The 24989-nt window shown below is 36.6% G+C and overlaps 1 protein-coding gene across 4 annotated transcripts in view; it reads right to left on the bottom strand.

The window, feature by feature from the left end:
- The window catches only part of CAMSAP2 (calmodulin regulated spectrin associated protein family member 2), a 73349-nt gene that overhangs the window by 3940 nt on the left and 44420 nt on the right, over nt 1-24989 (bottom strand). For 2 of the 4 annotated variants that reach the window (XM_062003369.1, XM_062003371.1), the window contains 11 exons: nt 22005-22144; nt 14128-14221; nt 12948-13041; nt 10063-10133; nt 9478-9547; nt 6478-8671; nt 5241-5377; nt 4476-4696; nt 3359-3458; nt 2606-2721; nt 765-883 (listed from right to left, as the gene is read on the bottom strand). In XM_062003369.1, the coding sequence (XP_061859353.1) occupies nt 765-883; nt 2606-2721; nt 3359-3458; nt 4476-4696; nt 5241-5377; nt 6478-8671; nt 9478-9547; nt 10063-10133; nt 12948-13041; nt 14128-14221; nt 22005-22144 (3356 nt within the window). The remainder of the gene's footprint in view (nt 1-764; nt 884-2605; nt 2722-3358; nt 3459-4475; nt 4697-5240; nt 5378-6477; nt 8672-9477; nt 9548-10062; nt 10134-12947; nt 13042-14127; nt 14222-22004; nt 22145-24989) is intronic. The other 2 variants (XM_062003370.1, XM_062003373.1) reach the window with 1 other exon arrangement.

Here is a 24989-nt window from a genome sequence, read left to right as displayed (position 1 = left end):
TGTCTTGATTTCTCACTTTTTATTTCCAAAAATTAGCTGGAAAGACAGAGAAAGCAGCATCTAAATATGAATGCAGAAGAATTATGAAGAAAGGGCAAGAAATACTGTTGTAAGTTTAAGGAATTAAATCCAGATTCCGAGTACTTGTTTTCTATTTTATCTATCAGATTTCTCACAACTGGTAAAAGGAACCATCCCATGACTCTCAGTCCTAAGACACTGTGATCTTTAAAATATTTGTGCACCTTCACAGAGGTTTGTTCTAGCACAGAGAAAAGGCATATTTCTGTAGCAGAAAGTCTTGAATTTGTACTACTGCTTGGAAACTAGAGAAAGGCCTAGGAGGGACATATTTTAGTTCTTTCTGTTCATAGAAGAGCTGTGCTTTAGTTCTAAAGATCCCAACCTGCAAATCTGTATGTATGAGGGGGATATTTTTCATGTTAGGGAAAATAAGCATGTGAACAAATTACAGAAGTCTATTTATCGAAGTTCCCACCTTAAACAAACAGTAACTATTAATTATCATGTCAATTAATTCAGCTTCCTGTGCTGCTGACGCAACAGGACAGCTCTTGCTTCTACAGTACTAGAGAACCTTTCCGTCTACACAACGAGCCAGTCACAGAAGTTACTCAGCCCTTTCACCAAGAGCTGACAACCTGAGAAGATTCATTTTGATATTCACATTAATACTTCAGTGTCTTCCTAATGCCTGTGATTTGACTTAGGTGTTTATGCCTCCAGGTGAAAAGTAATCTTACCTCCAGTATCTTTTTCTTTTGACCTTCATTTACTTTTCCAGCCAAGCAGCAATGTGCCAGTGCATTCTGAATTATGTACTTATTGGATTTCGCACTGGGTTCTTTGAAGAGCTTTGGTCCTATGGAAAAGGAATGACAAGTAAGCTAGGTTTATCAATAAATCAACAAAGAGTTTCTTTAAATGCTGTGAGGCACTTCTAGTGTGGATCTTTTGCATACATAAAAATACAAATCCAGGAACAAAACAGAATTAGGCGAGACATCACAAATTTCACCTGCAAGTAAAATGTTCTTTCAGCAGTTACTGAATTTGCTTACAAACGTGTCTTTCATTATGAAATCATTACTATTGGCAGTCTTGGTAAATATCTTTTCTCTCAATGCACCTTTCTCATGAACAGCAAAACATTTTGTATTTTCTAAATAAAATTTCAGTTGCCCAGGAGGAGTAAATTGTTTCTTCATCCATAACTGTAATGTCAAGGCTAAGAGGTGTAACAATGAAGCTGACGCAGTGCTTAGAGTAACATTTGTGGAATACCATAAATGTTTTACCCCTAATCAGGGATAAAAGATCTGGCCTGACACTTGTCAGGTTATTCTGTCTGTAGAAAGACTCGCTTTATCTGCTTTAACAAGAAATCTCTTCTGTTTCAATTTCTGAAATATATGCATACTTACACATCAAGACCATTTGAGAAAACTAGCATTTCCAAGTCTTAGAAAGTAACATACTGTACAAGCAATTACCAATTGTGTTTAAGATTAAATCTCAATTTGCCTATGCTTTGGGGAAAAAAAACACCACCCTAGAATCAACACAAAAATGCCGTATGAAATTTCACTGAGTGAAGACATTAAAACGTGACAAAGGCATTTTGTTCATTTCCTAGTAACTGTAAATTCCTTCATTAGAAAATAAGCTTTACATAATAGATATAAAAGATAATATTGAGCACTATGGGTCTTCATGAGAAATCTCAGCAAGATCACCTCAGCAAAGTCTTGCTACCCCCTCCAGTCAATTAATTTGTCATGCACATGGCACCAACTGACACAAACTGACTCAAGTTCCATGGTTCAAAACCAGGTAAGTACTTTCTGATTTTCAGAATGATCACTTTGCCTTTCCAGACTAGTAATTTCCACAGAAAGGAGGTAAGATTATTTTAAAATACAGACATTTGCCAGCACTGAGCTGTGCAGGGCAACAGTTTGATCAATCAAACCTGATCTCCCTAAAATCTTATTGAAAATACCCAATACTAGTCTACTATATAGCAATCAAATATTAGATGAGCAAAACTGGAGCTTTCATAATCCTGATGATGTGAGCTCTTTGCAAAAATCATGTGCTGTATGTTTGGAGAAAAAGGATGAAGATACTGCTATTATTTGATTTATAATATAATCAAGAATTGCAAGTCAGACTGTAAAGCTTTTAATAAACAATACAGGATCTGTTTGGAAGCACAAGGTGCAGAATATTTCCATTCACACTACTAAGCAGATTATTTTCCTGTTGCAATTTGGCTTCTGCTTTTTGTAACTCTATTCTACATTGAACTTAAATGTTAAATCCTTGCTTTGCTAGAGAGACTACTGACGTTTATAGTGGCCTGTGAGCCCGTTTACTCTTCTGAGCCTAACTGCAGTTTATTTTGGTTATCATGAATGCTACCAAGTCAGTACTTTGACTTAACCTTGTATTATTAAAGGAGGTGAAAATAACATTTCTATAAAAGTGGCCTCAATCAAGTTTTAGGAAGCTAAACAAAGATAACAAAAGACTTTTCCTGCACTAATAGCCGCGTGCTTTTTTGAATACTGTTGTCACTGACCTGTGTATTCTGTAGCAGAGGCAACTGAAGAAGTTGTAGATGCGTTTTCCCAATCTTTTTCTCCATTACGACTACCACAGCGGCTGGGAGACAAGAATCCTTCCACAGACTCAGACCTAAATGGTAATTTTAAGATTAAAAAAAAATCATGAAGTTCAGCAGAGAAGCCTTCTCATATGAAAGCAAGGCAAACTGTATTAAACACAATGATCTGAATTGTAAACTATAAACCTAAATTCACAATATTACGATTGTAAACTTTTTTATATCTTTGTTTTGTTTTCAAGTGATTTTTAATGCAAAATAAATTCTGGTGTTTGGAAAAGGCTCAAGTCCTATCGAACTTTTAATACTTCCCCGTACAACTGCTAAGAGGAAAAAAGAAAAGCAGAAAAGAAGCTTCTGTGTTAAAAAAAGAAAAGAAGCTATGTAGCTGCATGTAGCATACAGGTTTAATAAAATACCCACAAGTGTAGACTTAAATGCAAGCAAGTGAATTAAAGAGGCTGTGTGAACAGCATTTTGGTTTGATCTCATTTATAGCTGTCCAACTGGTTTACTTGGTACTATTTGTGAAACAAATGATCAGGCTTGGTTCCCCAAGGCCTGACAGTGGAAAACTATCAAGGTCACAAATGAGGAAAACTTACCTGCTTGTAGTATACAATATATACACGACCTCTTTAAAATTCACCCTGTTTTACATAGCTGATTATCAAGTTTTATGAAACAAAATGGTTATTTGAGCTTTACCTTGGTGTTCTCTTGCCTGACTGCACACTCTCATTGTCCCCTGTATTCAGCGATGCCAATGAAAGACTAGATACTGAAAAAACACGATAAAGCTGTGAACCTGGATAAAAACAAAGTTAAGGCTTATAAACCTATGCAAGTAGTAGAGTCTGTTCATTAGACCCAACACCAGCATCAGAAAGTTGGTAAGAGCTTTTATATGTGTCTCTTACACCCATACATGATATACCTGCATGCATATGTGGTGCAAGTCATCTAAACATTTGCCGATACCTAGACATTTGCAGCCACATAGGATGGTCTCAGACGAAGCATTACTGTGAGGCATGGATATGGGAATACTGCCACTATGCAAATCAAAGAAGGCAATCCAAGTTAATAAATCCTCATGAAAAAGAGCTTAAGAGACTTAATTTAAAGCTTGGGATGGATTCTTGGAAGGTGTAAAGAGAATACTTTAAATTGCACTGCAAGATGGAGGGAAGCAGCTACAGAAAAAGCAGCAGAGTAACAAGGCTATAAGATACTGGAACAAAAAGGATCACTGAGCAGGTTTTTTTCTAACTCTAAATTGGCAATACTTCTAGTCATCGCTGCAGTTATGCAGTATCTCAAAAGAATGGATTGCTCCACATGGTTAGTGTTGCTATGTTCATTACTACACATGCAGTAAGTAGGTGAGTGAAATAGAAAAAACAACACCTGAAACAGGAAAGTAACTTTTAACGTCAATTTTGTCTGTATTAAGCATCAGTTTAAATACTCTTACCTTGTAACCTCCATTTATTTACCAACCTCTTATCTCCCAATTTTTGTTAATTCTTAGCTCTACAGGTGCAAGAAGAGATTAGTAAATAATACACTGGTGTGCATTAAACTTGCAACACACAGTGGTGCTTCCACTGGCTTTCCATCCAGTTAACCTTTTTGTTTGAGGATATATGCATGCATGCATAGCAGGTAAGTGACATTCATCTGTTCATTTCTATTGGCAAATTTGGCTTTCCAGTTTGGTCACGTGCAGACACTAATAAATGCAGCATATGCTTGTTAGTACCAAAAACCAAGCTGGTGTTTTAGCATGAACAGACTCTTTCTCCACATGAAAATGTGTTACCTGGTGGACCTTTGATTGGCGTTTTAGGTGATTCAATATGATCTCTATGAATAGATTTTGGACGTGGCTTTTTTTGTTTGATTGATAGGGAACGTGGCTTTATGACTGTATCCATTTCTTCCATCAGCTTTAGTTGTTTCCTTCTCATGTACTCCTGCTTTATGAATTCTCGCCGTGCTCGTTCATCCTCCTTCTTCTGACGTTCTTCTTCTGTCTTGCGTCTAAAACAATTATCAAGTCCATTCAGCGGCAGCAACTTTCCAAATGAACAGTTTTAGCTAGTACAGTGAGGCTAACACAGGCATCAGAGTTTTGGAACTTGACATCAGTAAGAGGAGCTTGCTTTCTTTATATTTTTCATGCAGTTTAAGCATTTGGGGAATATTGTTACTATTGAAATCAACCCCATGTTTTTTAGCTTGACTTCTGTAACCAAGCAGGCATCATGTACTTTCGCAGAAAGGTGCCCAAAGGGACACGCTCTTCCTCAGAATACAGAAGTGCAGGACAGGACAGTGCTCTGAAGAGCTTCCCTCAGGCCAGCAGGTCTCATCTGTCTCAGCTATAGACTGATGCTACCTGCTGATTTTGCAGGATCAGTTGACATGTGCCTTCAGCCAGGCTCCTCAGCACATCTGCTTCTAGGGTTAAATATCTTGGGTATTAAGATGCAGTTTTTTGACATGGAACTTAACACTTTTAACTAAGCCAGGTATTTTTATATTCACCACTACTGATGATTTGGATCAAGACATGCAGTTTTACCTTGTTTCTTCCTTCTTATGTTCTAGTTCTGCTTCCAGCTGTTGCTTTCGAAGCAGAGTTTCTCTCTCCCTTCTCAAACGCTTCTCCAATAATGCTGCTCGTTTCATTGCCATGTCATTTTCTGCCTTTTGATCATCCTAGCAGCAACAGTATTTGAAGGAAAAGGATCAAAAAAAATTAAGATCTCTCAATACAGCAACTGATTTTGCTAAGGTATTAGATGTTTAATTCTGTACACTGGGTTGTGTTACCCTAACACACTTTTGCAGTTATTTGAAATAAGTTTATTTTAAAACATTTATCTTAGGACTACCAAAACTTTTCATAAAGGAATTTTTTTCTTGCTAAGTCAAACATAAAATTCACCACTGAGAGCAGAAAACTCACTAAGTGAAATGTTTTAGTTTGGAATCAGATCCCACACTGCCTAAACTTCTGTATTCAGCTTCAGACGGTAATTTATCACTACAAGCAATAACTATGCAGTATATAGAAGTAACTTCTGCTGATCAAGCCAGGTGTTTTGTTACAACTAAGGAATGCTTCCAGACAAGCAAGGCACATCTCAGATACACGACAGAAGATTTCGGGGTATTCCAAGATGGAAATTCCAAATCTTAATGGCTTTCAGCGTCTAGACCATCCTCTTACAATGTGCATCATAGTTACAAGCCTGTCTGAATATAACTCTTTAATAAGGCAACAGGGAGTGCTCCCCAATACCAGCTTCAAAAGGGAGTCTAAGAAGACTATAGTTCCTTAGCCAGCTAAGACAGGAAAAAAAGGCTCTCCAAAGTGCAACTTGGAGACATTCAACATTTTTTAAAATGCAGGCTGTTATGTACTTCAAAACCTTCTAGTTAAGTTGGGAAGTGGAATTGGGAAGTGATTGTGAGAAAAGAGCATGTTGAATTAAGGCAACCAAAGCTTACATTAAAAAACCACAAATCTACATTCAGCATGCATTTTTCTCACTGAAAACTCTAAGCACTCTTTCACAACTATGAATGGAAAGGGATACACTGGCAAATTCAGAACTGTACTATGATACAATCTCACCATTCTTATGATGCCAAATCGATCACCAAGTGCAAAAGATATTCTTGTATGTTTAGAGTTGCAGAAGCAGCTGCTTTGACTTCAATGGAAAGTCATCACTGAAATCCATAACTGAATTAAGAAGTTCACTTTTGAAGGAACCTGAACAGCAGACATACACATCTACTAGTTGTCTTACCTTAAAAAAGAATCCACAGCACACTTTCTGGTCATCCTCAAATTGTTCTCTATCACTCTCACCATCATACTTCTCAACCGATACTTCATTTTTCTCTGGTGGCTTCAAATCTGACAGCGAAACTTCAATTAAATTAGCTGTTTTGGGAGCTGGTGTTGGTACAATTGGTTGGCTTAGCTGGTCTTCATTTGGGGTGAGGCGGACAGTTTCTGTGATGGGCTGAGATAATACTTCAGAAACATTAGATTCAATGGGCTTAATCTCCTTCTCCTCCAACTTCTGTTCACACTGTTTCAGCAATTTTGGTCCTTCTTCTTTTGCTGCCTCTTCCGTAGGCTTGACTTCCTTCAAAAGATTTCCCTTTAACTGAGGTTCACCTATATGTTCACCGTCATCTCCAAAGCAAACAAAAGATCTAGTCTGGATGGGAACCTGACTTGGAGAAAATCTCCTCAAACGGGGAAGACTATCCACAGACCGTGGGGCAGTCAAGGTACGATTCAGAGGTGTGATTTTCAGTTCATTTGGCCTAGGAGTCCTTTGCATTTTAATGTGAAATGAGGCATTCTTCCTGTTGGAAGACTGTGGAGACTGATGGGTAGAGCGAGGGGATTCCTGTGAGAAAGGCACAATGGGAGATGGAGTTCCCACTTGCCTTGATGAAGACTTGAAGTCCCGAATCTGCTTCTGAGGAGAAGGCTGAGGAGGAGAAATAACCCAAGCCTGTTGCTCTCTCATCTGCATCAACATCTCCTGTTGAAGGGACAGACGCTGCATTTCTTGTTGTAGAAAGTGCAGGGAAGAGTTCAGTTTTTCAATAGATTTTGTATATTCTAAGAGATCCCCTTCATTCAAATTTTCTTCTGAGGGGCTTGTTAAATCCATGGCAACAGCAGGAGATTTTAACCATTTGCTCTGAGAATTTTCAGTGTTTTCTTTTGTTAATTCTGAAGTCTTACTACTTTGTTCATCTGATTTTGGAGTTTCTTTTTCTTTCAAGCGACTACTTTCAGTGAATACCTTCTCATCTTCAGCTCCCGCTGCTTCCTCTCGGAGAGGTGACACTCCATCACCTTTCTTTTTCACAACATTAAGAAATGCCGTTCTTCCCATTTTCTGCCGCTGTTTCGTGAATGCAGCTTCAACTTTCTTCTTCTGTGCCTCAATGGCTCTCCTCTTTTCCTCTAGCTTCATCCTGAGATGTACCATTTCAGAAGCCAGTAACTGTGTAGTGTCTCTTCCTTGAGGGACAGATGCCTCCTCAGGAATATGAGCCCAAGCAACCACATGAGGGATGTTCAGCTCAGAACCTTCTGGTGTGGTTTTCTGAGAACTGCTTCCACTGCTTCTACTATCCGTGTGATTCAGCTTCCTGAATTTCTGCTCTGCAAAGCTAGTCATTTTAACGCCTGAACTTGAAGAAGCACTGCTGCCTGCCTGTGATTTAGTACTTACTGAGCTGGGACAGGGACTTAATTGATCTCTGTGATTGCTAGCTCGCATGTCATAATCCTGGAGAAATTTAGACGGTTCTTCCATGTCAGAGTCCATGCTTACAGTATAATCTCTCAATGAAGAATCTTCATCCATCGTCTCTGGAATATCTTCTGACGGGACATGTATACCTGTATCTACTTCTGTATTGTCAGTCACAGGACTCAGAGCACCTTTTGAGTCTGTAATTATATCAGGAGTAGACTGATTTGGTTTAATGTTTGAATTCAAGATGCTCATCTCCTGATTGTGGAGAAAGAACCCATTTGTGATTTGGTCTGGTTGGATAACTCTGGGAGATCTTTCAGTGTCATGAATTATCTGCAAAGCTTCTTCAATGCTCGGTGTCTCAATCCGATTGCCAAAATCATCCAGAACTGCCCTGTTTTGCAGAGCTCCATTTGGAAACCTGTAGTGGCTGCTCTCATTGGCATTTTTTTGATTTGTGTTAAGAGACCGATTAGCCTTTGTGTCTTTATGAGCTGTCATGTCCCTTTCCTCTTCAATGTCTTGATTTTCCTCTTCTCCATTTACTGGTTTGAAGGACAGATTTTTTCTGATGTGTTTGGGCACGCGGTTATTGTTTAGAGTAAGGCCTTCGTTGCTCACAGATCTAGTGATTCCTCTGCTTGGAGTGGGTACTGGAATGCTTTTTTCTTTGTCAAAAGAAATGTCGAATGAAACTCCATGTAATGATGACCTAAGGGATTAGAATAAAGGATGTAACTGATCAATTCATGATTAGTAATCATGAAATATTCACCTTGGGCTTTCAAAATTTGAAGACTGTTCAGTGTACTGTATTTTGCCTAGCTTCAAATATAACATAACAACATAGAAAAACAGATGTACATTTGCACCTGTATTTAATAAATAGACATAATTACTCTCATTTATTTTGCTTTTGAAATAACAACTTTTTCTTTAGACATATCCAACTATTCCACTTTGGAATAAATTCTAGGCATTTGAGGAATATGAGAATTGCCATAGTAGGTCAGAAGGATGGTATGAACAGAGACACAATTTACACTTGCTGAATAACCCACCACCGTAACTCTTACCATTTCAATGTTAGCTTGCACCTTACAGATTAAGAGTACTGGTCTCACCGAAAAACAAAACATTCAGCCTGATTGCTCTTTCTATCCACAAAATCAACTTGTATGAACTGAGATACTACTCAGCTTAGCAGCCATGTTACTCTTGCGACATTCAGTTGATTGTGTTGAGTAAACTGGAACATATTTAATACCCACCATTCAAAGATCTCAAATATATCTCATTTCAATGTAAAAATTAGATGATTTATTTCTGAAGTTTGTTTGCTATTACTGAGTTCTTAATCCATGATACAGTTTCCTCTTTCCTTTTCTATTTGTGCAAGCCGCTTAGAAGTACTCATTACAGGCTTCTGAAAATCCAAACTACAACGGAAAATTTATTACTATTTTTGACCAATAAATAATCGGTTTTTAACCAAATCATATGGTAAGATGACTTTACCTTTTTTCTTTAGGCCACGTGCCAACATACCCGTCTACATAAGACATTGATGTGGACCTTCTGATGACTCCTAAGCAAAATTAGAACAGAATTCACAGTAACTGCTATGAAAAATGATTTTAACATCATCTTCTCTTGCTTCAATAAATCAGTTTGGTTCAGTACTTAGAATACCACTATGGCAAAAAAGTGTTTTTATGTTGAGAACACAAGGAAAGCAACTGAGTCAATTTTATCCTGAATATGTATTATACTCCTCATCCTTCAAAGAATCATAGAATGTTACTATTGATTAAAATATACTACAAATACTACTACAACATAGTACAAATACCTGTTTTAAGCCATATCCCACATGATCAAAACAGAAGTAAAACTAAAAAATACACAGTGTAAGAAGTACAAACACAGACTTCTCATTTGTGTGTTTTACAAATTACAGAACTCATTCCTTAGCCTTTCACGTAAAGCTCTCCCAGTAATTGCTGCATAAGTAATGTCTGAATAAATATAAGTGAGATAGCAATTTACTCAAAAGACAACACCTTGTCTCATTGTCTCTTCCACCCATTTGTAAATTGTTACCTGGAACAGATGAATAAGGCTGCTGGGGTGTGTGCAGTTGGTGAGATGGTGTATAACTTGGACTTTCCAATCTATAAAGCAAGAGACATTAACTTAGAAGTAACACATCAAAAGCCACATCAAAGGGCAAGCAGATTTCATGTCCCAGGCGCCACAAAAACAGATGTACTTTTTTGTGATAAGGAAGAAAGTGAGGTGTAATTCTCTTCTTGAAAAAATAATTTATTTATTAAGAATAGAACATATTTGTTACCTTTAACTGCACTTAATGCACATTGACCAAAAACTCAAGAAGGTATTTCTTCTACACCAATGGCCACAGAGAGGCATTGCTTGTCTGCTCATTTATTTCATATGAGCATCATTATTAAAAGATTCATTTTCAGATTTTATTTTAGCTTAAACCTCAAACATAAATATCAACAAAATGAGACAGTTCCTACTGCCCTCAAAACTGAGTGACTGCAGCTAATACCAGATACTTTTCATGCATTTCTTTCCACTTGCTTAGTCTGAAATTTCTACTTTGTGTCTGGACTGCAATATGCACTCAAAGTGGATAAAGGAGATTTTGTGATAGACCTTATAAACACAAAAAATATATTCACAATTAAAACAGTAATTATAAAGATTTCCCCTGTTTCTACTTACAACAGATAATTTTTTTTGGTTCACAGAGAAGGTCTGTAATAGACTAGCAATGTTAATCCAGAATAGGATTAACATAATACTATGTTTTGATCAAGGTGCTTATTCAGGATCAGAACAAAGACACACGCATAAAGGCGCATGCATTTGTATGTAAAGCAATTCTAAAGAAGTCAGACTTCAAAATCGCCCTGGATTAATCCATTCGTATTTTCAACTTACTTCACTGAGTTGAAGAGCACACTCCCAAACTCCCTTTTTTCCAGTCAGTAATTTTCAAAGTCTTTATTTAATGCTTTTATAGTTCACATGCAGTATGCTGTAGAAATGTTTCCAAATAATATTTGTGAGAAGGATATTCCCATCAATTTAAGAAACATATTTTTGTTTTGCCATCTACAACAGCATTTTTCATAAATATGTATGAAATTATTAAAAATAGGTTCTCATAAACTCATGATGTTTTATATTAATAGCACTACACACTAGCTACATGACATCTGCTTTAAACAGCATTTAGGATTTCTGTGAAAATATAAGTCTTCGATATAACGTCTGTAAGTTACCTTAAAAGAAAAGCATGCTTTCCAAATTTCATCCACCAGCCTGTGAAAATTTGATACCATCACAGAAATATATATACTTAATTTTCCCTCAAGAAAAGACTAATTTTGGCAACATGACTGTGATTCCATGGCAACCTCAGACACTGTAACTACTCGCCGCCACAGTCCCACTCCCTCCTCTGCGCTGGATCTGGCTCTCCATCCAGTGCTCTGAGTCACTGCAGCAAGCTAAGCCAAAGGAAAAACATTTACTTTTTCCGATTGGGTTAGGTTTTTCTCTGTGCACTGAAATGACAATGCCAAACACTCAAGGAGGCAGGAATGTGCAGTCAGCATAAGGAGGAAGGCCAGGACATCCTGCAATCAGGTCTGTTCTGCCAAGGAACCTACAGCCTACGTGTTAGATTCCTACCATCCAAGGTAACTTCTTAGGCCCCCTCCTTTGTCCTACAATGCAGTGAAGTATCATCAAGCTAGATGAAGCATACTGATTGATGAGGAAAGATACAGCTCTCTCCATTACTCATGGACTGCTCTCTCATAATACACCAACACAAAACCATACCCATCACTTGTAGAGACACTAAACCAGTGTGATGAGCTAGTACAATATACAATCCAGTGCCCATAAGGAGTTCACAACGATTTTTACTATCTCTCTAAATGTGTTTCAGGAAAAATTAGAAATATTACAAAACACATTGGTGGCAACCTACAGACTTGACAGTTAAATTTGGAAAGGAAATGGCACTAATAAATGTAAAGGCTTTTAAAAGTGTTTAGGAATTGAGTTTAGACGCTTACTGTAAAACTTCCAGTCAATCCTCTTCAGTTTAGAGACCAAAACCATCTGCACAGACAAATTTATTTGTCTGAAAAAGATAGTTACATACTGACAGAATTTTCTTGCGTGGTTAATGGCTTCAGCTGCAGGGATTGGTTTCACAGTTGGAGTTACAGATAGTCTCGTTGTCCACCATTCATCGACTAACTTTCTTTACATTTAAAGAATATCTCCTCCACAGTATAATCACTAGAGCACAACAATAAGCATGGCACAGAACTCTATGTTACTTCAGTTTAATTTGCTTTTAAGCAGAACTGACATGATTTACTATCTTTATAGAACTTGTTAAAGAAAGGTCACTTAAGTTTTATTGGTGAAGAGCTCTAAAAGGAGGACACCAGGTTGAAAGCCACATACAAATAATGATTGCAAATCTTTCTTTGTTGTGCAGGACAGTCATAGTTACAAGCCTCTTGTTGAACTGCTTGCAGTTGCTCTGCAAAGGTGCCAATGGCCTTAGAACTCTTCATCTGCCTTAGAGCAGACTCAGTCAGCAGCCTCACATGAAACTGAAAAGGACAAGGAGGCTATGTGACTCTTCTCTGATGAATGGTAAGGGTTGTTTTGGGAACTGTAAGGCAATAGTGTGCTGTCCAAGTGGCAAACGTGAACTGTACAAACACAAACAAGTTGCCTGCCATGCAACACGGCAGTGGGGCAGAAGACTGAACTATGAGATCCTCCACAAAATTATACAGACTAATATTTGGTAACTCAATCCTTGAGCATTGCAAAAGGGCAACAAAACTAAACTAAAACCTGGTTTTGATTTTGAATAAAAAGGAGAAAATTGTGAAACAGTACTAGTGATTCTCTGACATTACCTGGCTACACAGTCAGAACCAGATGGGCTGTCCGTATAATTTCTTCTGTTGGCATTCAAGCTGTGAGCAGAAGCTGCATCTTTTGTAGGTTCAGCTGCCAGGAACAACAAAGATCGTTATTATAGCTTAGTATTCAGGTAAAATCTGAATACTAAATACAGTAGAAAAGCTGTTTGAAATAATCTGAAGTAATGATTTCCAAAGATTTAAAGAATTGTCATCAGTCCCATTATTTAGATTAAACTCTGATCACTTCCTTTCAGCTTTACTTCCTCCAAAGTTCCCATATTGGCATGAATTAAGGGGATGGAGAATGGAAAACATTTCTAGAAAAGTCAAGGGAAGTAATAATAAAAGAAAAAAAAACTGAAAAGGATCCACAAAATTAGAAGCAAGCAATCTTTGTAACAAAAATCACAAATATTCTACTTCTGTAAGAATTTTTTCTGATAAAAATTCTTCTCCTCCAAATCTTTAAACTGACTTTTCAGATAGAGAATATTATTTTGATCATACTTTAAATAAGTTAGCAATATTAGAAGACTTAAATCAGACTTGTATGTGCTATAAAGAATATAAATGAAAAGACAGAAAAGTCACACAATGAAAATCTCTTCCTAGCTCTTGGAGAGACATTCACAGCACTACTGAGTAAAGTTCAAGTTACCATGACTCTGTATTCATTAACAGATCTCAAGGTCTACCCAAGAGATGGATTTTTCAGTTTGAGAACTTATTGATAGAAGACTGTCTTTGCACTCAGGTACAAAATGCAATTTTACAATTAACTATCTGCCATTTTCCCCCAGATTTAAGTTCATTTCTGTTGGCATCTTCTCAGCACTACAAGCTCTTCGGGCTGTTCTTAGCTCCTTATTATGTTTGTAATCTCTGCATAGGCATAAATGGATTCTAGGCTTGTTTTGGTCAGGAAAATTTGCAAGTGATTATACCACAACAATTCACATGAGTTTTTGCTAATATACAACAAGGTCTAATTAAGATGTATTCGATGAGATGAACATTAATGTGAGAAAAGAGTACTTTGCTCCTTCTTTAAGGGAGCTGTATGCCACCAAGTCCTGTTAACTAAAATATTCACCGTATTTGTGAACACAATTGCAATCTGTACACTCAACTATTAAAAACACACATTAACATGGATCCTTAATACCGTTACCTTGGGGATGTGCAACAACGCGAGGCTGTACAAATGATGGCTTCACCACTTCAAACCACCAGAACAATTCTGCCATGAACACCATGTAGTTGCTCTACAAAATAGAACAAAACAATAAAAAATCTGTTAAAACACAAATCTGTATATCAATGGATTAAGCAGCATTCAGGTCATGTCTCTGCATTTCATTCAGTTTACAAGCTTTTCTCTACCCATTTCTTGGAAAATGAGACAGTAAGACTAATCTGCTGCATCAACTATCTAACACGCAAAACTTGATCAGAATGTAACTGCTGAAATGAGTTTCAACTGGGTTGAAATGTTTCATAATAAACATATGCTCAGGCCTTATGTCTAGTAGGCAGAGCAGAGCTGTATAGGACGAGTAGAAAACGATGCCTGTCAAACAGATTGGCCATTTACATACAAAGAGTAGGGAAGAGCCCATTGTTTTGCAAGGCTGGGTAATAAATTTTTCAGTGATTTTTAACATGAAAAGCCCTAGTGGCCTTCAGTTTTAGTGTAGGAATTCTGAATGTGAGTTACACTTGTGTGTCAAGTATGTGCTTTTTGCTGTACTTGTGAAGATCTACCCATATTCAGAAGTCATTAAAGCAAAACAACAACCAGCACCAGTGTTTGTTCAATGCAGGTTAGAACAAGGTTGTAGCTCCAAAGATTTATGCACACTCAATATATTGATGTGCCTCCCTAATGTATTTTCCCATAACACAGCTATGAAACACAATTGTGGGAGCCACTAGATTTATACGTGGGGAAAAATGGAGGAAAAGGAAGAACCAACTGGTGACAAGAACTCCAACAAATAAAAATAAATCAACAGTGAGAAAAGCCAGGCAGAAGCAGTAGCTGCAGTTTCTGCTGCAGGAGTATCTAATGAGGAGATCACAAGGTTTGTTCACTGTGGAGGCTGAAGAGTTCAGAGCCCAAGTGATCACAGTCCTGAGCTATTATATCCCTATCGTTCCGTGCTACCTCATATGTAGAAGTATCAACTGAACCATATCAACAAGCATCTACACGCCTGAGCTGGCTCAAGCAGGTGCACAGACTTGTATCACCAGTCTTACAAAGTCCGAAAATGTAAATAGCACAAACCTCTACTTAAATTGTGAAACCATAATGAAAGTTTTGTTTAAAAAAAGTCTTTCTGCAGTGAAACCCAATAATGTTTAGCTAATGATACAAAAGCAAGTGTCCTTAGTCACTTCATTCAATGTTTATTACATGAAAAAAAAATCATATATCGAGTTTACTTTCTCCTCTTTATGCTATTTGTATTTAATATTTTACAGCTTAAATGGGAAAATATGTATTAAAAAACTTACTGGTTTAATTTCTACGAACTAACAACAACATCAAGAGTATTTGCAGCTTACAAATCAATGTTGAAACTCAGAAACATATTTCCATGTGACCTTAAGTGAAAATAGTCTCTCCGAGGAAGTGGCAATTAATTTAATTATTTGCTTCAGAGAAAAGTATCAAAGGAAAGCAATATCTCTTCTGAGTTTTGTGGTAACACAAAGAAATCAGAACTGATTTAGAAAAAAAGCAACAATTACAAAATTTTTTATCTTTTCTATTTGACTGAAGAGGATCTTCAGTATAGACCTTGCTATTATAGATATGAATAGAGCAATTTTTACACAATTTATTTAAAAAATTCTCATTAGCAGAGCATGGGACATCTTTCTAATTTCCAGCCCATTGTTAGCACTAAGGCCTTCCTTTGTCTCCCTGAAAACAGTACTGCAGATTAAGAATTGCATTTGGGCTCCTTCAATAAACACACACAATCTTTTAAAATAAGAACAAACTTACAAATAGTTTCCTTATTCAATTTCACAAAACTCCGTAGGAAAGAGACCCAGATACCAACATATATCTTCCTTCTTTTCTGAAGGATTTTAGAAGAATGAAGGGTATTAAATATCAGCTAATATATTGCAGAGTTACAATGATTTAGGTGACAGATCTTTAACAAAAATCAGACAAATTCTGAAAAGCTAATTCCAGTGTTACAGAGTTTCTACTTTACTTTTTTTTTTGACAAAAAAAGTATCTGTTTGATTTAGGCATATATTTTATATATCTATATATATAAATATATACAAGGGATAAGAACATCTTTTTAAGACAAACAGAAATTCACAGGAAAAATGAAAGAACATCAATTCTGTATCAATAAATTTGAGAGAGTATAACTTTCAGTATCTACTTGACACTTTTGCTTCAGTTTTCTTTTTACTGAATATTTCTCATGTAGATGAGCCTTTACTTCAGCAAAGGGATACTCTTAGACTGAAAGCTGCTCATCCACTCTAGTATATGATGAAGGGATCATCCAGACGTTTCCATAGTCATTGCAAGCAAGCTATAAATATATCATGAAAAACCATGTCTCTGCTTGTTCAGCACCAGGAGAACTGAATGAGGACAAGATCACAGTAAAATCTTTTCCATTCAAAGAAAATGTTAAGCATAGCATTTTGGTATCACACATAGATTTTATAAGGAATGAATACAGAGAAGGGAAAAAGTGAGATGTAACTTAAGTTTTTGGAAAAACTACCTCAAATTAAAATTGTGGGTCTGTAGTAACCCCATGACTCAGGGCTAGAAACAAATGTAGATGTACTATTTCCACAGATTTTGCCATGATTATGCTGAGAGAAGTTTCAATAGCTCATCACATGATTATTACATGCATTTATAAACAAAAATATTCAGAAGCATTACAGCATTTTGATAGTACTAAAAAAAGTAACTAAGCTCTGAGCAGTTGAGATTGGCTTAAAGACAGCAGATGGCAGACTTGCAGCTTCATAGATGCTTTTATTTGCTGAACCTTCTGATTTCATTTTTGCAATTTGATATTTCCGGACTGTTCATTAGTTGTTCATAGTCAGCTGTAGTCCTGGTACATTTTGGTACTGTACAATAAAAGTCCTCTGTTTAACAGGTTTTGGAAAACAAAATATTCTTGTTGTCTGAGTATAAAATCTAAAGTCACTAATTGCGTCTATATCAAGCAGAGATGCAAGCTGGCTTGTTTCATAGAATTGCAAACAAAAAGGATATGTTATTTTCTTTATATCTCTATTCCCCATCTACAATTTAAAAATCATAATTTTTAAATCAAGTTAGCTAACAAAAAAACCCCACATCCAATTTTGCCACTTAAAATGAATTTTCTGTTTCTAATATGTATAGGTTTTAGATCTGAACATCTATAGAATAACTGCAAGGTTATATGCACAAATTATACAAATAATTTGTAATGAGGCTTGAATCTACCATAATTAAATACAAAGCATCCATAGACATTTTTAAGAAATTTTCAACAATAAACATAAAAATATACCATAAAACTCTCACACAATGCCCATTAAAATCTCTGTTCAGTAGACCAGGAAAGTAAGTTAGCTTATTAAGTTAGTTAGATGTAAATCTGCAGTTTATATGTTATAATAGCACCAACATAAATGTGTAAAGACTGAAGAAAACGGGAATGTTTCAAACTCTCTGCAGAAGGCCCAATTACAGTTATGCGTATCATCCTACACACTAGGAGCTGGTCTCCTGCCACAGGTTAATAAATGCCACAACTCAGGTTGAAAACTGCAGTATGTCTTTTCAGGCCAGAACACAGAAGTGGGAGAACTGGCCAGCTAACATCAGCGAATATAAACCACACTGCTTCCCTTTAAATAATGAGTCAGGAACATTTAGTCCCTCTCAGGAGAGAAATCTTCTCTTACAGAGCTGTTCCCTTGTTGGATTTCTGTTTCATTCCTGATTCTGAATCCTTTTAAACCACCCAGATTGGAATCAAATCCCTAGATCAGCTCTACCTATGGTACCAAAGTGCCTCAGCAAACATGGCCAGAAGCGCTCCCAGGTCCTTTTACACATCTCTGAGGACACGGTGCTGGTTGTAGTTTCTGCTTATGTTTTTTGCAAAGTCACTATCAACATCACATCAGAAAGTGTGAGTAATCAAAGCTGCTCAAGCACAATAAATATTTTCAGTGTAAATAAATCTTTGAGATAGTATATTCTCCTATTTAATTCAGCACTTAAAAGAAAAAGAAAAAAGCAAGTTCTGGGACCAGTCTCTCCATCTGGCCTCCTGGGCCTTTGATAGTATAAATATTTTTTTTCTGCTCTGGTTAGTTCCAAGTGCAAAATAAGGTACCTACTCCATGTGCTTTGATGTGATTCTGCACAGTTTAGAGCCTGGCGCACATTTAGGTCAGAGGAACGTCCTTCACAGGCGAGAGACGACAGTCACCTCTCAGACTTGCTTCATTTCTGTTTCAGAAAGCTTTCATTTTGAATAAATGAGCCTTCTGTGTGACTTTAGGTGAAGAGATTCCACAATTACCACAAGAGAGCAACTAAAGAGAGGACACATCCATGCTGAGAGACAGCACATAAAAATCTCCCAAGAACTGACATGTTGCAGAGACTCATGGTTCTGCTGAGTCCCCAAGAACTCATACAATGGTTCCAATCCAGTAAAAATGACTGAGTGTGTGTGTGTGAGCTGTTTGAGCAAATGACTGCACTGTGTGAACAGTTATCTTTTTTAATAATGCATTAACTATATCAATAATGACAGTTGAGTTAATAAAAGGTGTTCTACACCTTTTTTTTTACACAGATCATTGGTTATGATCTGTGTCCCAGGCTGATTCAATCCTCTCTCAATAAAAAGGGAATGTACAGTACATGTAGACTACAAGCAACACAAGTTCAGGATCACTGTTAAAGAAAGTCAACTGAACCACACATTTTGAAGGCTCAGATAAAGGAACACTTACAAAAGACAATAATTAACTGTGTGTCAATTGATTCAATGCCAAGTTCCTATGTGAGCTCTCAAATCACGGCAAACATGAAATGATTCAAGCTGTTCGTCAATACTCTCTTTGACAGTTAACCTCATAAATGACTTCTTCTAAGGCCTAAACCCCACGTTCCTACTGGAATAAACTGGCAGATAATGCGCTGAAAGTGTCAAGTGCTAATCAACTGTTGGGCTAAAACAATAAAGAAATTTTTACTGTTCTGCTGGGTGATTCATGCTTCCTACGATGCCACTTCATGCAAGTTATACTATTTCTACAAACTTGTTCTTTGGATAGGAGGAACATGTGTGTGCCAAGACAGAATAAAACAGCTCTTTCAGTTTTATGTAATTTCCCAGGTGCAGGTGAAGAACGAGGTATCTTTTTTAAATTCCTGGTTTAGGATAAGACTGTCTAGAGGAGAATGGAAGAGGGCAAAAAAGAGAATGGATCAGGGCAAAAAAGCAATCTGCTCAACTAAAGAGATATGTAAGATTTTCTGTTCTTTCTTCTTGTTAAATATGCAGAGGGGATTCAGAAAACATTGTGATTGTTTTCATGTAATCTCTCTCTGCTTGTGTTTGCCTGTCCCAAAGGAAAACAACCAGGATCCAGTATGGTCCCTTGGTGGTTGCCTCAAGCATCCTTGGAATGTATTCAAGTATTTTTTTTTCTTTAATATCAAGAACCCTGCCTTAGTAAACATCTTGTGAACAACTTCACAAATGTATTTTTCTTAGAGGAGAAGTGGACAAGTGAGGACCAACAGAACTTACTTTCGGCTTCATTTGGTTATGACACATTAAAGCTGTCTACAAACCCAGACAAAGCTTAGTTCTCCTCTGTGCTAAAACAGAACTAGGCCTACAGTTTCATCTCCTGCAGAACCTGAGAGCCTGTATCAAAGACTCTGAATGTTTTTTAAGTGAAGTTTTAATCTGACTTTGTTTCTGTGCACATTAATGGGAAAGCCAAAAGCAAGCACAGTCACCTTGGTCAAGCCCTGCACTGAATTTCTGTATCACATACTATCTACAACCCACTTTCATTCAACACAACAGGACGTGCAGTGTGCCCAGTAAAGAATGTAAGGTATGCACTTTGTGCTTGATCCCTGACAAACAAAAAGGCTCTGCTCCCTTCCTTCTCAAGGACTAGCACGAACTCAGCATGCCTGCTGTAATTTCCAGGGCCAGATCAGGTGCACCACTGCCAAAGTGACAATAATATTCTTTTGAGAATGCACATATTGATTAAAACTTCACTCTAATCAGATGCATTGGAAAACTAAGAAAGAGCTCCTTTAACTAGTGCATTTATTTTGAATTCAAATTACATCTTAACACTGGAAAAACAGAGTTTCTAGTGCCAGTCAAAGTTTCTCTGCCAAGTCTGAGAAGAAAAACTTGGCAGCCATTCTTTGGAGCATCTACATCTAAACAAATATCCACACCACAGCAACTTGTAAAAACATGATCACAAAAGTCCTTTCTCAGTTCTAGAAATACTGTGAATCTTTGAAAGAATTGCAAGTCTCTATAAATGCAGTTCAGAAACAGCAAAATTCCGTTTGTAGCATTTTAGAAGTGTAAAGTCTGAGGCATTGGGATACAGACAAAATATTTAATGCAGTTACTTTTAAAAACTGAAGCTTCACAGGGCTTACTGGCTTGAGAAATTATTGAAGTCATTATAAAAATGGTATTATTGTCATGATTTATATAGAAGAATAATGAATTTCATTTATTCCACGTATCTGTAAATAGAGAGAAACAACTAAAATGCAGTAAAGGAGTCCTACTCAAGATCACTGAATATGGTTGTAAGACCATATGTTGGGAAACTACAGATGAGACACTGCAATGCAGCAGACTTTTTACAAGTATGTAGGTAGATTACTGGATCTGAAATTTAAAAGCACCACAAGCTGATTGAAAGCAGTCTCTCTGCAACTTAGCATATACAAAATAAACCTGCAACAGTTAAGTAGTCTAGACTTCAGTTCTACTGCCCTTACTCACCCCGGCAGCTCATTACTTTTTTGGAAAGGACTGGGTTCAACCCTACAGGAGACAAAGCCACATTCAAGTTCTGACCTCTGTGATTACTTGTGTGATTGCAATAAAAATCATAAAAGCAGTGAAATGACCCAGATATTTAAAAACCAATTACATCCCATCTGTAATGGATGTGCTGATTCCACAAAAATAAGATTTCATTCCCTAAAGGCAGGGAATGTGTTTTATATTGAAAAAAACTCTTAGAGAAACACAAGAATGAAAATTTAAGGTTACAATTAGGCAAGAAATAATTCAATTATTCTCTGTCTATCCAAACATGTTTAAAAATGATAGAATAAGGAACTATATTTTTATCTCTTTCTAAAAGAGCAAAATCCTGGAATGACTTAACAGTTACCTACTTATTCAGACAACTGTATTTGTTGGCATTATGTTCCAGCTTGTGTTCTGGGTATTAGACTTTTCAATGAAATTAACACAGTTTACATTTCTATACAAGGTGAAAAATCTTTAAGACTAAAGCCCCTGAAATTATTGTGCATATAGAAATTAGTAAGGCAAGTGAGTAATAATTTGATGAGCAACTCTCCAATATTTTGTCCTTTTGTTAAAGCCTTAATAAATTTAAACAAATACAGATCACTATTACATTTTAACAGAAATATTACTAAATGCATGCTTTAACTAACAACTGATTATGAAAAAAGATCAAGTGTGAAACAGGTTTGCACAAAATCGAAGTTGCAATAAATATTTTCACAAGAGTTTTTAAAGAATATTTAAAAATTACCAGAGCAACAGAACTGCCAAAGGAAGGTGGCTTTACACGCTGTTACAATATGTGTTGTGTGCTACAACATGTCAGATGCAACACAATTCTGCATATAGCCATAAAGCTGCAGAAAAAAAAAAGACTGAAAATATCAGCAAAACAGACCTGTCTGGACACTGCTTGCATGCCTATTTATTTGTTTTTTACCTTTATTGAAGAAGCTGCATAGAGCATATCCTCAAGACTGAAATGGCAACACCGGTTAAGGTATTCCTGACAAAATTCTTGAATCAATTGCAGATTATACAGGCTGTCAGCCAAAGACATTGTCTCTTTCAAACAAATATCTAAAAAAGAAGAATGGAAGCAAAGATTAGATACAGTTACAGATGTGCAAAAAAGGGCTTTTTGCTTTGCTGGATTCTGGACTATTTTCTGGATAAATTCAGACCTGATTCCTCTTCTGGAGATTTCTGTTTTTCTTTTACAGGAACTTAAGAAATTATGACTCTACATTTTATCTTTGCAGTTTTATATCTTTAGACACTTTTCTAAACAGTAATTTTGGGTTTTTTCCCCCACTGTTGAGAGGTTACATTTTTTCTGCTTTGCCTTTTGTGAAACAGAAGTTATACTCTGATTTCTGCTATTTCCACATAATAAAAAATAAATTAATAATATACTTTTTAATCCCACTTCAATTCTCTATACAGCAACGGCAGTAGGAAATACAGGCTTTTTCCACAAACTTTTCCACATATATTAGTTCTTTGTGTTTGCTTAGAAATCCAAGAGTACGTTTTTATATTACTAACCCCAAGCCTTCCCCAAAAAGCAGCATCAGTTCAGTCTTATGTATTTGCTTTTGTGATTTACATGTCTGATGTGAGATTTTACAAGAATTTGAAACCTCAGAGACATGAACTGTCACTCTCTGGCTGAATGTGCTATTTGAAGACAAAGAAGTGGTAGCAGTGAGTGGAATAGTGTAGTTACACAGTATTCTCTTAGTAGTATTTATGTCCAGCTAATGTCCTGTTCTCTTTTTATGACTGCTTCTTGGAAAATGAAGTAGCAATAACAAATTCCTAGAAAGAAGAGACAGTCCTTGTAAAAAGGAGAGCTGAATAAAAGAAAACTACATATTCTTCTAGAGCATGCATCAGATATTATTCCTAATATGACAGAGCTCCACATGAATTTTAAAGTGTTTAGGGTAAAAGGTTTCTTCAGACAAAGAATCTGCTTTGATGTTAGCAGGATAAGGACTCCCATTCTGAGGAAGTCAGACATATTCCATCATCTCAACCCCACAGATGATCAAATGGCAAAAAAAGTTTGCCTAAACTGACCAAAATGGGATTAAGTTCAGTAATGCAAAAAGTGAAGTCATGCATTTTAGATCTAGCAAAACTCTATGATGATTCCCTGGTTTAAAGTGATACAGAGAAGGAAGGCATTATATATGTAAAGATGTTGGAGCTTCCAGCATCATGCAGCTATGAAAAAACCCCAAACATGACAGTAAAATTTATCACAAAAATTTCCATCAGCAACAGAAAAGTGCTGCACAAAGCAGTGATGAGATGCCATCTGGATTTCTGTGTGCAACTGCTACCATCCATACTCAAGAAAGATGAACCATAACTGGGCTAGTTACAGAGGAAGACTACTGAGGATAATAATGAGGATGGAAATCCACTTAGAAGGGGAGATTGAAAAGGGTTCATTCAATAGCCTGGACAAAACAGGAGAAAGAATATTTACCACAGAGGGTGACATCAGATTAGAAGAAACTATTCAAGTCAAAGGGCACTACTACAAAGGCACGTAGACAGGCTACAAAGACATTTAGTTAGAAAACAAATAAGATTTAAAACCATGTAAGAAATGGATTTCTGCAAAGGTGGGCAAGAAGAATACATATTTTAAAGAGCTAGACAGTTTAAAGGTAGAACATGATAAATTCATGAAAAGGATTATGTAATTTCGTACAATAGTCAATTTCTTGACTCACTGACACAGGGAGCCCTTTCCAACCCTGCATTCCTTGAAGGAAACCTGGATTTGAAAGTTAAATGTCTTAATGAGAAGAAACAAACTATTTCAGACTACAGAGAATTTCAGATTATTTTTTTTTTTTGTTAATGCACTTCTAAACACTTTTGCATATGCATTTTTGTTACCTTCCTTCCTCAGTTCCAATACAAAACAAAATCTCATTGAAATTTGACGTGCATCAAAAACTATGCTACTTAAATACAAGGAAGATGGGCAAAACCTTTTTTGAAGTTCTTGTCGCTTCAGAGGACCTCTGAATTTACTTCTGAGACAATGACATGCACATTTACATATCTTTAGGGAAAATGATGTCAGGACACCTAGCAAGAACATTAAAACTCAAGTTCCAAACATGACATGTGCCTTGTCTGCTCTAAAGTCAGATGCTGGAAGAATCTGCTGGTAAGTATATATATATATGGCCATGCTAAGTATACAAGATGGGTTTTTTTGTCTATACTTTTGGCCATGTTATACCAGTAAGAAGGAAATAGGTGCTATTCCCATTCAAGTTTTAACTCTTCCTTAATTGCATACAATAGCATATATTTGTCTGCAACATTTATGTAAATTGGAAGGTGTATTTTTCAAAATCACAAGCCAAAGAAGAAGGGTGAATGCACACATCTTAGTGTCTTTCATCTTCAACACCCACTGTACTGGAAACTTCCTATAAAGTAGTTGTGCATATGAATTCCAGATTTCAGTCCTTAGCAAGCTCTATGCCTGTGTCCATATTCCTGCATTTTTCAGGATGCTTCTGTCTAAGTGTTCCCACGACATCAAAGGTGTCATAGACAGAACACAGGCAGAAAATGATGGGTGTTAGCTGCCAAGACAGTTTACAAAAACATAAGGCTCTTAGCTGCCAAGAGGAACATATGACTTCAACCCAGCGACTGAGCAAAAAGAACAAGATGAAGCTGCTCACCATCACAATTGCTGTTATAGAACACCATTACATCAGTGCATTCTGGACTACATATTTTGGTTTACTCTACAAATGACATAGGTAAATATCGGGTGAATTAAAAGCCTAGAACTCATAGCAACTATTTGCCATGCAGTACAGCTGTGCAGAGCTTGACTAACTCTAACCTCTTCTATGTTTTCTATCTGTAACTGCTCAAG

This window comes from Colius striatus, chromosome 10 (assembly GCF_028858725.1).
Source record: "Colius striatus isolate bColStr4 chromosome 10, bColStr4.1.hap1, whole genome shotgun sequence".
NCBI classification, from domain to species: Eukaryota; Metazoa; Chordata; class Aves; order Coliiformes; family Coliidae; genus Colius; species Colius striatus.
The sequence above is the reverse complement of the archived record's forward strand: the minus strand, read 5'-3'. Positions and strand labels throughout refer to the sequence as shown.